Raw genomic sequence first — 17,084 nt, 5'->3', positions numbered from 1 at the left:
TACATTGTATCTTCATTGTTTCCTTCCATAAGAGAAGGAGCGAAAAAGCAAAAGCAGCATGATATGGCGCCCGATAAAGCTTCTAGTTCTCACCCCCTCTCTAACCTCGCCCTAAACAAAAAAAAAAAAAAACCTTTCCATAGTGGGGTGATACTAAATTATACAAAATAAATTCCCTTTTCGGTGGGTAAAGATGCGAGAACAGCGTCAAAAACACGCACCCAGAACACGAAAACAAATGTTTAACTCGGAGATCATTAAATGCACAATGGACACAGTTAAAATCATAGGTATACGAAATAGTTTATTTGCCAGAACTCAAATCAAACAGATAGAATCGTCCCATTCTCTTTAGATTCAAAAGTGTGAAATTGAGCAATCGAATGCCCCTGCTCGTTTTTCTTCTGGATGTTTAAGCGTCAACCCCTTGCAGCACTGTGCATTCAGATGGCGTCGTATGCCTTATTCTGCATAATACTGAGGTGTCGTTCACCATTCCTTTTTCATCGGCCTAGAAAAGAGCAGTCCCACTTATCATAATGCTTGCACTGTTAATAAGAAAAAAAAAACAAAAAAAAAAAACACGGAGCAGTGTGTTGTCTAGAACTGAATCTGTAAAATGCGGTGCGAACAAGCAAGTACAAACCGCTAAAACACATTCGCTCAAATTAATTTTTGATCAAGGCCAGTACTGCATTATAAAACGTTCCTGTGAGTCTACTCTCCCGCAGATCACTCGTTGAGCCAGTCACTCCATGACCCATTCCAAAGCAGAGCGCAAGTTCGTCTGCTTCTTTCGCAGGGGTTCTGGCGACGTCAGAAAGATGTCGAGTTCCGATTGGCTCTGACTGAAGGATAGAGGGTAGCCCTCAAAGCAAGCGGCCTTGAGGTCTACCCACTATCCTTCAATGAGAGCCAATCGGAACTCGCCATTCTGACGTCGCCAGAACCCCTGCGAAAGAAGCAGACGAACTTGCGCTCCGCATAACTTTTTTTTTTGTACTGAGCCGTGAAACGCCTTCTGAGCACGCGCAGTAGTTTTCTTCTGCTATGTGCCAAGCGCCGCGCATGCGTCCACAAGCGACTCGGCCATTGCGCTTGGGGGATGAGCACTGCAAAGGTTTATGGATGAGCTGATGTGAATTTCGAGGCACAAATGAACGTTTCAACTCGTACGGCGGGCAAGTTCGTTTTCTCGTTGCGCACCTCGTGCGTTTGTTTACTCCTCGAACGCGCCTACGTGCTTTTGCCCCCCCCCCCCCCCCCCCCCCTCCCTCCTCTTGGACCTTAGCCAATGACGATGGCGATGACGAGGTGTTTGGCCGCCTCATCATTGGGTGTTCCTTGCACCTTCATGTTACTGTTCGATCGGCGTGCTCCTCCTTGCATGTATATGTAACGGTGCGCCAGAGACGTATTTTGGAACAACTGCTCGCCGTATAACTCCAGTCCACGTTATGGCATATTGAGCATATACGGTATAGTTTCACATGCTCAGATTGTAGTGCGTAGACGGCATTTTAGGCTGAAAAGTGGCTTAAGATGGAACACATGAGCGGTGAAACTGGGCGTCGCGCAGCACTCGCCGCTAAGCGCGACACAGGCGGCGCACTACGCGGAATTATCTGTGTCGACCTGGGGCCCCAGTCCGCACACTTGGCGAAAAAGTCGGCGAGAAATCGGGCTAGTGTGATTGGCCGCCGCCAAGTTCAAGTGCCGCGTCGGCCAATGACGGCCGCCGGATTTGTCGCCGACTGTTTCACTGGGTGTCCGGATTACGGCCCCAGATCCGAGAGACGCGGCGCCGCGCGGAAGAGACGTAGGAACGCCAGCACCGTTTGCTATGAAATTGCCGCACGGCGCCCGTTTTCATCGCTCATGTGTCCCCTGTTTTAATGTCATCTTCCCGGGCTCCCTTTGTAAATCTCAGTGATCGGCTGAACGAGTGTTTTACGAGGAAGTAAACGCACAGACATTTTCGTTTGTTTAAGGGGGTGTAGGCCTTTATCTATTTCCGTGTACACAACCGGGGGGAAGAGCACGAAGCGAGAATTTCGAGGGGCAACAAATTATATGTAATGAAACGCAATTCAGAAAGCAAAGCAGAAAAACAAATAATCCGAAACTACAAATATCATTAGGAGGTTTGGTGCGGTGATTGCAATCTATCTTTTATAGATTAGGGGGAAGTCCATTTTGTGCTTGCTATCTTACCTTCACAATTTCGCCACGCATGCAGTGCACGAAATCAAAGAGAAAAGACGCCTGTGGCGTCTTTAGGGCGCTTATAAGGTCTACGTTTTGAAATTTTGCGACGAATGATATTATTTAGAGGTATTTTACAAAACAAGCAGCTGTTCGGCGAAAAAAGTACGTGGTTGTTGGTTAAACAAGACTATTCGTATCACGCTCAATGTTCCGACGACGTCTGTAAACCTACCGAAAACGTTTTCATGAAGTCCGGGTCTTTATCCTGTTTTTCCTGAAACGACAGCGAATTGCATGAACATTATAACACGAATAAATACTATCTAAAATTAATTGCGAGGTCACTTACAGCAATAAGACATGTGGCCTCATAAGAAAACACAATTTGAGTGTTTGACATCCGTCAGAATGAGGGCGATTTCTAGAAAGGTATGACCTAGAAATACTCTTCGCAGTGCAAAACATACGTATATCTCATGACAGCCTTCTGCAGTACGGCTCGCACTTTCCTAACCGTGTTGAATGAGGTGAACAAATCTCAAGGATCGAAAATATAGATTTGAATTTTTGCGATCATGCATTCTAGTATAATTTTTTGTGTGAAATGGCCAGGCATCGTTTGTCATTGTCATGAGAACTAAATCAATGTTATAGTGATACCTTCATTATGTTTTTTGTTTTTTGTTTTTAGGATAGCTGGAGCCATATCGTTATCTACTTCCGCGATTTGACATAATCACGGTGTACGATGTATACTCTTCAGGTGAGGGCATTGACGCGAAGAACAATGGGACGCCATTGACTAGGTAAAGTCCTGTCACGAGCCCATTCCCGCGCCCAACAGCCCGCGGTGAATTAGCGTCGTTTGCTGGCGAAACGACGCACCTGTGAAAGAACACAAATAAGATATCTCGCTATTTGCCACGGCATTTCTCACGAAGCCGTCGCACACCCTTGAGCAAGGAGCTCGTGCTTGTCTGATACCATGTCACGGTGTAAGATAATAGTACTCTTCAGGTAGGGAGAGCGCGCTCCGCGCGACGTGCCGATGAAGTTCGCTTTTCACTATCTCTCTTTCTCTCTCTCCCTATGGTTTCAAGCAGCGCCCGCAGATGACTCGTCGACCCGTGGGTACGGCAAAGACGGCTCGTGCCACCTCATGCTCCACACGCGCAGAGCTCTAGCGAGGTTGTCGCACGTGCAGAAAGAAGAAAGATGTACCGGGGTGTCATGGCAACGAGACCATTGTTTTCGCTCTCACACATTTTCGCCGTTTGGCCGCCGGTGACACTGTCAGCCGCGGGCACGGTGGCCGCGGAATGATGCAGCCTTTTCGGATGTCCGTCGAACGAACGCTATCCGATTCCTCGCGCCGCGCGTTTAGCCCCGCCGTGTTGTCACCTAAAGAGTGTATCTTACTTCGTGTACCATGTCAACAATATATATATATATATATATATATATATATATATATATATATATATATATATATATATATATATATATATATATATATATATATATATATATATATATATATATATATATATATATATATGTAAATTTTTAATTTTTAATTTTGATGAAAAAAATATATGTTATGGCACCGTTTCTAAAACCGCAGTCGACACAAACCGCAAGTTCGTCGAATTTTTCGTTCTCGACTTATGAATTTTTAAAGAGGCCGCGGCGAAAAGCTGTGTTTTTCACACCCGTCGAGGGTGCCGCGAACGTACCACGCGTAAACGTACCGCGAAGGATATTTTATACAGCCAAGGCATTTTATAATAAATGGAAAGAGCGTGTTTTGGGCTCTCCGTGGACATAAACAATATCGGTGTAACCCAAGTAGATCGCCAGTAATTAATTGTCAAAGTTCGTCAACAATTGACCGAGGAGGCGTTTTTGACATTTTTACAGAAAAAAAGCAAAAGGCCTAAAATCAGTTCATGGTATTGGAAACTTTTAAATGTGTCCACAGAGTGCTTCCAAAAAGATAATATAATGTGGACTGAAAATCCATGGCAGGAGATCAAGCGAAACATCCGACCCACGACAGGTGTGAAAAACACTGCTTTTCGCCGCGGCCTCTTTAAAAATTCATAAGTCGAGAACGAAAAATCCGACGAACTTGCGGTTTGTGTCGACTGCGGTTTTAGAAACGGCACCATAACATATATTTTTTTCATCGAAATTAAAAATTCGACCCTTTTTGCCTGCACGATTTGAGATGAAACCACCCATATATATATACCGGGTGTTTCTGCGAAGACTTTCAAAAATCCTAAAAATTAGGGCGCTTGAAAAAAGAAGAAACTGTCTTCGGGAACAAACTACCAGCCACGGCGGACGTCAGGGATTGCCAAAAACATACTAATTAGCCAGCTAATTAATTAAAATTTGTTAATTAACTTTTTAGTTAGGGGAAATAGACATATGGTTCCAATTAGAAAGTTGCTGAGCGTTATTGAAAACCACTAAATCAGTCGTTTTCAGAAAGACTTTGAGCGCGTGAGAAGCGTAGTAGCGCACTAAAGTTACCGCTCTTTGAGCAGGTACAAAGCTAACGGTTGCGATAAGGCGCCCGCGCGATTTTTCCGTCTCTTATCTCGCCCCAGCCTTGTACCTGCTCCACGAGTGGTAACTTTAGTACCATACTACGCTTCTCACGCGCCGAAAGTCTTTTTGAAAATGAGTGATTTAGTGGTTTTCGATAAGGCTCAGCAACTTTCAAATTAGAACCATATGTCTATTTCCATTAATTAAAAAGTTAATTAACAAATTTTAATTAATTAGTTGGCTAATTACTATGTTTTTGGCAATTCCTGACGTCCGCCGTGGCTGGTAGTTTGTACCCAAAGAAAGCTTTTTTTTTTGACGCTTTAATTTTTAGGATTTTTGAAAGTCTTCGCAGAAACACCCGGTATATATATATATATATATATATATATATATATATATATATATATATATATATATATATATATATATATATATATTAACGACGCAACTGTAAAAGAAAAATATATATATATAAGTGAAAGATGCGTACTGTCGGAGTTACTAATTTGAAGTTTATTACGACGTTTCGAGCGGGGACCGCTCTTCATCAGGTGATGAAGTTTATTACGTCAGGTGGCGAAGTTACATCAGGTGGCGAAGTTTATTACGACGTTTCGAGCGGTCCCCGCTCGAAACGTCGTAATAAACTTCGAATTAGTAACTCCGACAGTACGCATCTTTCACTTATTAACTTTTCCCGGTCCATTGTTTTTATATTTACCTTACTTTACCTATATATATATATTTTTTTACAGTTGCGTCGTTTTTCCAGCAAGTGACGCTAGTTGGCTGCGGGCTGTTGGGCGCACGGATACGCTCGTGACAGGACAGGTCGCTCCGTGCCTTGCACAGTCCTCACCTGAAGAGAGTATCTTACACCGTGGACATAAAACGCTATTTAGAATTGATATTGCGCCGTAGTGAAGCAGGCCGCCAAAATGCTGCCACGGTCACGGGTGACGTTGAAAATGTTATTGGAATTTAGCTTATCGTATAAAATAAAACGTTCTTTGCAAATTTAAATGAAAAAGTAACATAGCAGAAGTTGAACCCGGCGCACAGTTATGGAGGTCTCTGCGGCGGCCTTAGTGTAGATTAAACATAACTCAGTTGCGTAGATTGACACTGTGGCTTATAGATTGCACTAGCTGTCTCTCCCAGGGCGATTACCACACGGAGCCAAAAGGCCAGCATCGAATATTCCAAGGAGATTTTGCTTGTATGGCCTCTTAGGCGTAGTGCAAAGTCGTTATATTCCGTGTGACTAATTGCGCGCAGTACAGGCGAAGGCGACGCCAGGCCTCGTAAAGTGACGTGTTACGCGTCACGTTTGCTCACATCCAGCATTTCAGCGGGAGTGGGAATGTATGTTCACCTCGGTTCGTGGTAGCGTCCATGGAAGCAGTTATGGAGGTCCCTGCGGCGGCCTTAATCAGCGCGACTAAAGAGTACCCATTTTGTTATATATATAAAAAGCAGGACTATAATTTCTAAGAGCGCCCGGAAAATAACTCGGCCTGGCAGCAAATCCGTGCCACTTTTAGCTTGACTGATATACGTACTGCACCACGGAAGCTGGAGTGAGTGCACGCAGATATTGCTACTGTGCTTTCATCGTACAGTTTCGATGGGTCAAGGCCATTATAATGAGGCCTTCTCATATGGTGAAAACGACACATGCGTAGTGTAGATGTGCACAACGAAAAGAGGAAAGCAGCGAAACGCAAACCCGACGTCACGTGACAGTCGGAATGGACGAAGGCTCCCAAAAACTTCTGAGAAGCGACTCGCCGATCCCAAAGTCTGAACGTCGGGGGTCGCTCGTTGCATGTTGTTATTCGGTCGCACAACCGCTGCAAGTCGCATGTGTGAACGCGCTTTAGAGCTATTCTGTGGAATATTCAACGTTCTATGGTGCTTTACTTATTTGTGTCCAAACGTGGCCAGGTGAAAAATAGCACTCCAATAAACAAGGTGATTTTATACACGACCACAATATCGGGAGGAAATCGCGTTGGGCGGGGTTGCAGTTGTTTTACCGACTACAGTTTTCACAAAGCTTTGCAATGCGAAGATTCCCCGATTGTGACGGCGCCGCATATGCAAACACATAAATCACGATTTTTTTTTCCACTCAAACTGCTGCCATAAAAGCAAGGAAGTGTCGTTGGTCAAACATGAGAAGGGAGTGATCGCGTAAGCGCTCCAGCCAACCACGGTAACCACTGGGGGTAGTGGGGAAGCATTTTCATCAAGAGTTCGAAACACTTGACGTCTAAAAAGTCCTACTTGAAGAAAGGGAATGTGACATAAAATACGTAGAGTTGCAGGCGTTGGCACTCCAGGCAACCCAAATTTGGAGGCGACTCAACCCTCAGCGAAAAATATGTTTTATTCATCTGGGGTCTTACCTGGTTGTCTTCGACGTGGGACTGATGTATATTCAAGCTTTATCAATTATACTTTATTAAATGTGGTAGAAGTTCATAAGCTATTCCCTCCCCCCCCCCCCCCGCCTCTTTCTCTCCCTGAAAAATTCTGGGCGTCACATTGAAACGCATGCACATGCGCGAGAGACTGAAGTACACGTGCCGTCCTCCTCTCCTTACGCGTTCAAGCGCGGGTCGCGGGACGAGGTGCATGCTCCCTGGATGTGTCGCAGTCTTCTAAATGCCCCGTAAGAGGAAGGAGCGAACCGAAGAGGAGATTGCTGAGCAGAATTAAGGCCCGTTTACACTCTTGCAACCGAGTACGACCGAGAGAGACGAGACTTGTTGAAACCTCTTAACGTTTCTTAGGACGAGGGAACACACTGGCACGCTGGCGCATTTATACGGTGACCCTGGAACTGCATTTCACAAGAGCGAAGGTTTTGCGGTATTTCCGAGGTCAAATGTGCGTAATGCCTATTAAAAAGGCTCGTTTATAACGTTGACGAAAGGTTTTCGAGCCAAGAAAGAAAGGATAATGCGCGAGAGAAATAGCAAATATGCCGGACCGGCCAAGTTTACACTGCTACCCAATAGATGGCGCCAGTGTGTCCTCTCCGTGTAAGAGGTTTCAAGGCACCAAGTTTTAAAAGGTCGCAAGAGCGTGAACGGGCCTTTAGGCGACATGCTTAGTACGACTGTGCCCGACGTGCCAAAGGGACGCCGGAGGAGAGAGAGAGAGAGAGAGAGAGAGCGAGTTTTGGGTAGTATTAGATAAGCAAGGAGGGCTCGTCGTGCTACGACGGATTGCCGTGTGAAGAAACGAGCCGACAAAAAAAAAATCGTGCTTAGTTACCCGATTAATTACTCGTCACTACTTCAGCAGCGGAATACATCCTTCAAAGACAACAAGCAATGCTGCCGCAGTGCAACTTAGTCTGCAGCGAATCATCACAGGAACACGGCCCCGTCTCTGAGTGCACTTATTTTAAAGTAACCTTTGGGATCATTCAGTGGACGACCAGAGCTCTCTTTTACTGCGGTGCATTAAATAAATTGGCTCTTTTAGTTTACCTTAGACAAAATGCGATAAAACGTTTGGACTTCCACCACGTCCTTTTGGCGTAAAGTGCAAAATTAAGGGCTTTTCGCGTTGTTAAATGGTTTATGCCAGTTCTTCCCAAACTCTGCTACCCTGCAACTCATCGAAAATATAAAATAACGCGTTTTAGGGTGCTATCCTCTTCCCTAACTTCCTTGGCCTAAAAAAAACAACACAATAAGTGAGTGACGAGTAGGTAGCCTAAATTCAAATTTAACGCTAAAACCAAAAAAACTGGGTACCCTACAAAAAAGGAGAAATAGATCAGTCTCTTACAGCATCGCAGATTTCCGTCAATAGGCCAGATTCGTTTTTATTTTTCTTGTTCATGTGGTCCTTCCATTGATTTGCAATCTGTCAAAAACGATTCAATATTATCTCACGTAATGGTGGTACGGGTTATATTGTGAATTTAACGAAAATGATAGATTATTTTAATTTGATCGGATTTAAAAAAACGCATAGTCTAGCACATAGATACTGTCTTTACTGCATGTGTATCAGGCTTGGCGCACATTAGATCAAAAAATAATCTTCACGGTCAGTAATTGAATTACATCAAACATACCAATTAATTTTAAATTAATGATTGGACGGGCAATGTAAATTAACCTTCGCCTAGAATTAAATATCTGTCGGGAGTTGAAAATTGAAACTGAAATAAATGAAGGCAAAGGCGATTGTGAAAACTTGCCGCCGACTGGATATCAAACTTGGTCTGCTTTTTCTTTCATTACTAGGTTTATCTGCATACCTGTGGCCCCACTTCAGTGTCCGGCCCCAGTATTCTAGATATCAGCGATTTTGTTTTAAGGATTTTGAGAACAAAATGACGCCTTATCACATCGTGCTAAACTGACCACTTAAATGTACATTTGAGAAAACTTTCAGCCCTCTACGTGTATACTCTAGTCTTTCAGGCTTAAGTTAGAGGGTGTTTGAGGATTGATGCAAATGCATAAATAATAATGCTATTAATTTCTATGAAAAAAAAAATAAACTGTACAAAAGCACCGTCTAGGTTTCGTACTTAGGTACAAACTCAAACATTATAACTTCCAGGATTTTTTTTATGAAAATGAACATAGTAAGTTCACATACTACCTTCCAAGTAAATGACTATTGCGTAACACAAACATATTTTAGCTAAGAACGTTGCAGAGACATCTTCATACAGTTTTGTTGTCATTTAAGTTTTCTGAGTGTATAAAACATACTGTTGATTTATGTATTTGTGCAGAAGCCTAAACCTCCTCACGACAACCAAAACGCAGCATGTGCTCCTACCCAATTGTGCTGCTTAAAGCCCTCATAACATAATGAGAATCTTCTTTTAAATCGCATGTGGAACGCCGTCCAGAGATCATCGTAATCATCGTTTTTTTTTTTTTATTTTAAATGCCACGTGCGGCGTCGTTGGTCTATACACCTCTCCAGCGCTTATCACAGGCGAAAATTACCGACTCACTGAACAGTGGACGCGTGCTCGGCGTATCGTATTTTGTAGATGAAAACTACTGCACATGCTCAGAACGGGTTCGACCGTCAGGTCGATAAAGATGACAAAGCACAGAAGTCTATTTCTGACAAGACTGCAAAGGCACTGACTTATGGGAGTGGAAAGGGAACATTCATGGGCAAGGTACTCCTAAAGTTTCAATATTATCGTTGTGTTAGAAAGATCTAAGACATCTATAACGTGGAAACCAAACAACTACATGTGCATGGTATAAGCTCGCGTTGCTCTATCCCCTCCTCTGTCGACTTATTTTAAGGTACACTATTAATGTGCGTCCTCTTGGGTTATAACGTATGTGTGGAAACATCTGACATCTTGGCTGGGAGCAGTCTGATGATTGGTCAAATCATTCATGGCAAGGAGATAAGCAATGGCCGAATTCTTTAGGCAACATGAGGAATCACCTTACAAATCCCGGTCTATTCTTTGTTTCGGCTTAAGGCCAGCCACAATCGGCGATGCGATGGTGTGCCTGAACCGTTCACCATTTTATTCAACACGAAATTGACACGGGTACTAACAACATAGTTTTTCTCTCTCTGTAGATGGCTGCTCAACAAAACTTGAACATTTTCGATTATAAGATCTAGAACTTATGACTGTGTTTTCACCAAAGGCAGAGCTATGACGGGGGGTCTCACACCACCATTCAAAATCGGCGGGGTGTCCGAGACCCCCCGAGATCCCTCTGACCTTAATGGTTCGGGCAATTTCAAATGCCGACCACAACGTTGTTTTTGGTCGCACACGTTGCTAATAGTTATGACGAGGCTCGATTTCATACACATCACAATTTAATCGTGGAGACGGCAATGAGAGCTGTAGTCATTCTAACCCGTGTCGGCTCGTGACCATCATTTTCTCGAGGGGCTCGAGGAAGAAGTTTTCTGCTTCTTCCGCAGTCACCACATATACTTCCCTCAGTAGAAACAAAGTTCGATCCAAATAAAGAGAAAACAAAACAAAAACACACCCGCACACTCACACATTGCAACTAAATGTTTTGGCACTGAACGCTGCAATAAATATATGTACAATTATTTACATCGCTGTGAAAATTGTTCAGTCTTAATCCCAATGCGCATGCAAGTTGCGTTTCACCGAATGCGATGGTTGGAACCGACTTATTTGTTTGTTTGTGTTAAAGTAGCGTTTGTAGCTATATTCTTCTGTATAAGCAGGTTTCAATCTATCAGTTGAGATCGTTTCATGACGGTCCCCTATGTCGATGAAGAAGAACTTCGATTTTCGGTTGATGACTTTGAATGGGCCTTGGTACGGCTGCTCAAGTGGCTTCTTTGTTCTATCGATGCGAACAAAAACATGAGTACTGGTGTCATGGTCGGTGCTGATGAAAGAAGGGTGGTTATTAATCTCCCGTAGTAAACATGGGAAAATTGAAATGTTGTCTGAGGGGGTGAGCATAGTTCGTAAAATCCTGGGCATACGTGGGCACATCAGGTGACGTGTTGTGAAGAAATTCTTCAGGTAGATTATAGTGTAGTGCCGTAGACAAGCTCAGCAGTAGAGACCACAATGTCCACTTTGAGCGTGGAACGAATTCCGAGTAGAGCAATGAGTAGCGCTTCAGTGCAGGGGATGAAGCTGTGAGCAGGCAGTGATGAACTCAGTTGTCGATGAAATCGCTCAACCATTCCATTTGCGGCCGGATGATACGCCGTTGTGCGAAGGCCTTTGATGCCAAGGAGTCGGATCAGTTCAGCAAAAATGTACGACTCGAACTGTCGGCCGCGGTCCGTAGTGACTATTAACGGTACTCCAAAACGGGCAATCCACCCTCTGACGAAAGCTTGGGCAACTGTTGCAGCTGTCATGTCGGGCATCGGTACTACCTCCGGCCATCGTGTAAAACGATCCACGCATATTAAGAGGTAAGAGAAGCCATTTGAAAGAGGTAATGGACTAACCAAATTTAGGTGAACATGCTCAAAACGTTCCGTAACTGGCGGAAATGTCGCGAATGGTGTTATGGTATGACGATGAATTTTTTTATTTTAACAAGTTGTACATGATCTTGACCACGTTCGGATATCTGTGTTCATCTTTGGCGAGAAAAAACGAGTGTTGATAAGTTTCTGCGTAGCTCGTATTCCGGGATTGGACAGTCAGTGTAGGGCATCGAAGATTTTTTTGCGGAATGCGGGTGGATTGTAGGGTCGTGCTGTTCACGTTGAAAAATCACACAGAAGCGAAATATCTGCTTACGGTTTTTTTTTCTTTTTAGGGGCAGAGATGTATTTTGGTACCCAGTGTCCGGGATTTGATGTTTTGCAGTAGCCGAAAAATCAATCTGATCGACGCCCGGTAGCTTCAAAGCAGCAATATGCACTCGTGATAACGCATCAGCAGCCACGTTGTGCTTTCCTTTGATGTGTCAGATGTCGGTTGTGAATTCACTTATGAATACCAACTGTCTTTGTTTTCTGGGTGTATAGGTATTGCCGTTCCATGTTATGGCAAATGTCAGTGGCTTGTGATCCGTGAGGATAAAAAATGTGCGACCTTCAACGAAATAACGGAAATGTTTGACGCTGAGCTAAGTGGCACGAAGTTCACGCCCAAATGCGCTGTAGTGGGTTTCTGTCGCAGTTATTATTATTATTTTTATTTTTTTTTGAGAAGGCGAGAAGTTTTCATTGTCCACTGATGTATTGTTGTAGTACTGTTCCGACGGCTGTACCGGCAGCATCTACCATAATAATGGTCGGTGCTTCAGGCTTAGGGAACAATAGCAAGGTGGCGTTGGCAATCGCAGTTTAATGGTGCTGAATGCGGCTGAGGCTGAATCAGGCCACTTGAATGGAGGTTTAGAATCTCTTGTGCCGAGCTATAAATCATTCAGCGGTTGGATGATTTCCGCGCAACCGGGAATAAAACGGCGGTAAAAATTTGCGAGTCCCGGAAACTCTCTCAGCCGACGTATGCTGGATGGTGTTGGATAGTCTCGAATAGATTTCAGTTTGTTGTCGAGTGGTCGAAGCCTCTGATTGTCAACATGGTGGCCTAAAAACTGTAGAGTTGGTACCCCGAATTCACATTTTGTGATATTAATAACAGAGCCATGTTCATCTAAACGTTTGAATAGTTGATAGAGGTGTCGTTTATGTTCTTCCTTGGATGCGCTGGCCACCAGAATATCATCAAGATAAGCGAAACAGAAGTCGAGTCCTCTGAGAACTGGGTCAATAAACCGTTGAAAGGTCTGGGCAGCATTACGTAACCCAAACGGCATCCTAACAAATTCGAAGAGGCCAAATGGAGCTACAATTGCTGTTTTTGAAATATCGTCAGGTGCAATGGGTCCTTGATGGTATGCTCTGACAAGATCTATTTTTGAAAATACCGACATAGCATAAAGATTTGCAGAGAAGTCTTGGGGATGAGGAATCGGCTGCCGGTCAGGGGTTGTGTTGTTGTTGAGGGCATGGTAACCTCCGCATGGTCTCGAGTCACCACTCTTCTTTGGTACTATACTTGTTTTAACCTCAAGAATTGTAGTAAAAAAAGTCCGGCTCCTCGCGGAGCATTACTGATTTTCCCCTTTATGTGGAGAATTAAGATATATGTACGTGCACTTCAGATTAGATATGTGTTATCTAATCAAGTCGTATACGTTTCAAGCACCAAAAGCATCACTCCTTCCTCCGACAGTCAAATCTCGTAAGAACTACTTCGCCCGGCGTATGAAAAATGCGCAAAGCGTCTTTTTTTCTTGAGGTGAAAACGAGTATAGTTGTAACGGAGATGCCCATTTGCTAGAGGAAGGTCGTATCAGTCTTAAGTCCATCATGTGCTGAAATTCTTGACATGCCACTTGCAGTTTTTCGGGAGCTAGACGACGGGCGTGGACACGCACGGGAGGTCCGGCGGTTCTGATGAGGTGTTGCACATCGTGTTTGACTGGTCGCTCCGTGTTGCATGGTTGTGTCAGGCTGGAAAAGTTTCCAATGATGGTGTCGTAGTTTTGTGTTTGTCTTCAGACGGAACAGTCTAGGACTCAGCAGTGGTGGATTAGACACGACACCGCGCACGCCAATTCGAGTAATGGCGTCTAACAGTTTATGGTACATCATGATGTCCACCAGAATACCGAAATGAATTAGAAAATCGGCTCCAATGATGGGGTATTGAACATTTACAATTATAAAGACCCACCGGAGCGTACGTCATAGTCCGAAATCTACAGTTACTGATTTCTCACCGTTGGTGGTGATGGCAATTCCATTGGCTGCTTGCAGAGCGTTAGTAGTTGTTTTGTTTTTGCGGTCTTGTGAGGTAGCAGGAATAACACTGACTTTTGCCCGTGTATCAATTAGAAATCTGAGATGTGTTTGGCGGTCAGAAACGAAGAAGAGGGCGGGGCGGCCGGGAGACGAGCCAACTGAACTGGCCGCCGTCAGTGGTTGCTCCGGGTATTTCCCTGAAAAGAGAAGGGGTTCTAGCATTGGCGTGCATAGTTACCAAACTTGCGATGGTACCAGCATACCTGACTGTTCGGAGGCGATTCTCGTGGGCTGCCGCGAGAGAAATTTTTACGAGGCGATCGGCTGTCTCGTCGAGTCAAGAAGTTATCTGAATGGTGTTGGTTTCTGCAGCGACGGTTTTGGGGAGCGTGGCAGTCGCAGAGTTGTCTCAACCAACTGAGTAAGATGGCGTATTTCCTCTCGGAGTTGCTGAACTTCTGACGTCTGAGTGCTTACTGGAACCAGTGCGCTAGTGGTTACAGAAGGTACAGCAATATCCAAAATTTTGTCCGCAAGCTCGGCTAAGCAGTCTAAAGAAATGTCACTGGACGTCGCCAAAATATTGCGCGCGTTACTCGGGATTCGTCGCAGAAAAAGTTCTCGCAGTATGGTGTCGTCGAAAAAAACTGCCCGATCTCAGAGAAATTGCCGCATTGATCTTAGCAATTGAGATGGCAACTGCGGTCCCCTAACCCTTCAGTTGTAAGAAGTCGTTGAAGACGTCGTTGCTTTGATGCCGTCGTGCACTTTATGAGCTCTTCTTTGATCTTGTCGTATGGGTGAGTGGCCGTGGGGTTCATAATAATATCCCGTACTTCTCCAGCTTCCATTGGTTGGAGGGCGCTGATTACGTAACGAAATTTTGTCTCTTGTCGTGATATGTTGCGTGTTGCGAAACGAGACTCAATGTGCGCAAACCAGAGACCTGGATCTGCTGGCCAAAAGGACGGAAGCTTGACCGTCACGGCAGTAATGGCCGAAGGGGGCTCACCGGCACCTTGCATGGCCTGTGTTCTTTGTCCGGGTCACCACGTGATGAGACTCAATTTCATATATATCACAATTTAATCGTGGAGACGGCAGTGAGCATTGTAATCATTCTAACCCCTGTCTGCTCATGTTCATCATCTCCTCGAGGGGCTCGAGGAAGAAGTTTTCTTCTTCTTCCGCAGCCACCACAGTTACATTTCTGACATGTATGAATATCTGCAAAGCCATAGATCTATTAATTCCCGTACGTTCAAATATTTGGTGATATTTGTCATATACAATGCCAAGTAAATTCATGCGCTGTCATCTACACTTTTATTTAAGTTATTTCAAAATATGTAATTTCTTAGAAGTTATAACGAAACCCTCTCCGAAATATTTTCCCGTTCATCTGACCGTCCATGCCTAGCCCCATGGCATGGCATATATGCTAGCAGAAGCGGTCTGCACATTTGGTTTTGAGTAATAGAAGGCATTGTGCCCGCTTGTAACCGCTTAAGGCGAGAAAACACACTGACATACTGACTTCATGTACCAGGCTGCCCTGGAACATTTTCTATATGTGCATTTAACTAAAGGTTTTTCAGTGTTTATGAGACGAAACCTACACACTATGAGAAATAGTCGTTTATAACATTGGTATAATACTTTCACACCCACGGTGAAACAATGGTTTGTAAAACATTGAGAAAACATATACGTATATCAGAATCGTTCCAAGGTCACCCGAGAGGGTAAAGTTGTGTACCAGTGTGCTTTCTCATCGTGAGCAATAACAAGCGGAAACAAAGCACTCCGTCAGATTGAAACGCAAATGTGCGAACCAGCCATTACCATTACGAAAACTTAAGCAAAACAATGTAGACAAGCATTTACTCATAATTACGCCTCTACTTTATTGACGTCCCCCACCGGGAATCACACCTAGAACTTTCGATCCGTAGCCCAATGATCTATACCGGTGCCAGCTGGGCGTATTTTTTTAATTTATTGCCAGAATGCTTTTAGTGCAAAAGAAAACCCGGCAAGTAACTATTCCTACATAACACTAGCCGAGCTACGACTGACACCGAGGGATTAAAAATATCTTATAACGGCTAGCTCATTGAGGACAGGCAAGCGTTCTTGTTCACCTCCTAGTGCGTCTCCTACTATATTTTTTACTCCCTTACTTCACGCCAGTACTCTGCATACTGCGTAATAGTGTTACGAAATAGAGTGGTGGCAATTAGTAAACAATATGCACCTCTTCACTAAAAACGACTCTTTAATGCCTTTCAAATAAATCTAAACGACCACTACTTAAATCTTTAAATAATGGCTTCCATGTGTTAAATGACTTTGCAGGTAAAGGCAACCGAAAATTATTCTTATTATACTTACTTCCTCCGGGAGATGTTGCAACGTGCACTGCAGCGATTTCAATGCAAATTCCGATCCATTCTTCAACAGTTCTTAGGAAAACGAAACCAAAAAAAGGGGAAAGGCTTCTATTATCTCTTTTAAACATGGAAGTATCTGGTATTTTGTATATACGTATACACAGATTGTTATCTTTCTTTCGAACGCATTTTTCGATAATTTTATATAAATCCTGAACAACAGAAAGCCCCGTGTAAATTATGAGAGGAAGTTCATAATATTAACCTATAATTTTTTAGAAATGTAATAAACGTACTATCGGAAGCAATATGAGCGTGAACGCGCCTCCGCGTGTCGCCGCTACCTGAGGCGCCGCCCTGCGGCGCCGTTGTGAAGTTTTGCGCATGCGTGTAGAAATCCTGTCGCTGTTCTCGCTTTGATTGTTAACCCCCGTCTGTCGTCTACTATGCGCGCGCCGGCTGCCGCTCGCGCTGTCGTCTGCTATGCGACTCGTGTATTTCCGTCACAACTCAGACAAACGACTTAACATGATTCACGAGTTTCCTTTGCGATAACGCAATGCCCACATTTGATACGTGATAAGTAGCTGGCTTCTTTCATTGGGTCGAGATACAGCGACAACAAAC

At 44.0% G+C, this 17,084-nt stretch overlaps 1 protein-coding gene across 1 annotated transcript; it reads right to left on the bottom strand.

Annotated features, from left to right (window-relative positions):
* Positions 1-412: 412 nt before the first annotated feature.
* On the bottom strand, positions 413-16,646 carry LOC121837181. The gene is made up of 5 exons (XM_042292725.1): positions 16,643-16,646; positions 16,459-16,529; positions 8,578-8,655; positions 2,441-2,482; positions 413-511 (listed from the first exon to the last, which is right to left on the bottom strand). The coding sequence occupies exons 1-5, from the start codon at positions 16,644-16,646 to the stop codon at positions 413-415; spliced, it is 294 nt and encodes a 97-aa protein (XP_042148659.1).
* Positions 16,647-17,084: the final 438 nt, after the last annotated feature.

This window comes from Ixodes scapularis, unplaced genomic scaffold (genome assembly GCF_016920785.2).
Source record: "Ixodes scapularis isolate PalLabHiFi unplaced genomic scaffold, ASM1692078v2 PGA_scaffold3__209_contigs__length_174095766, whole genome shotgun sequence".
In the NCBI taxonomy this organism is placed as follows: Eukaryota; Metazoa; Arthropoda; class Arachnida; order Ixodida; family Ixodidae; genus Ixodes; species Ixodes scapularis.
Note: the sequence above shows the minus strand (reverse complement) of the source record. Positions and strands in the feature narration are given on the sequence as shown.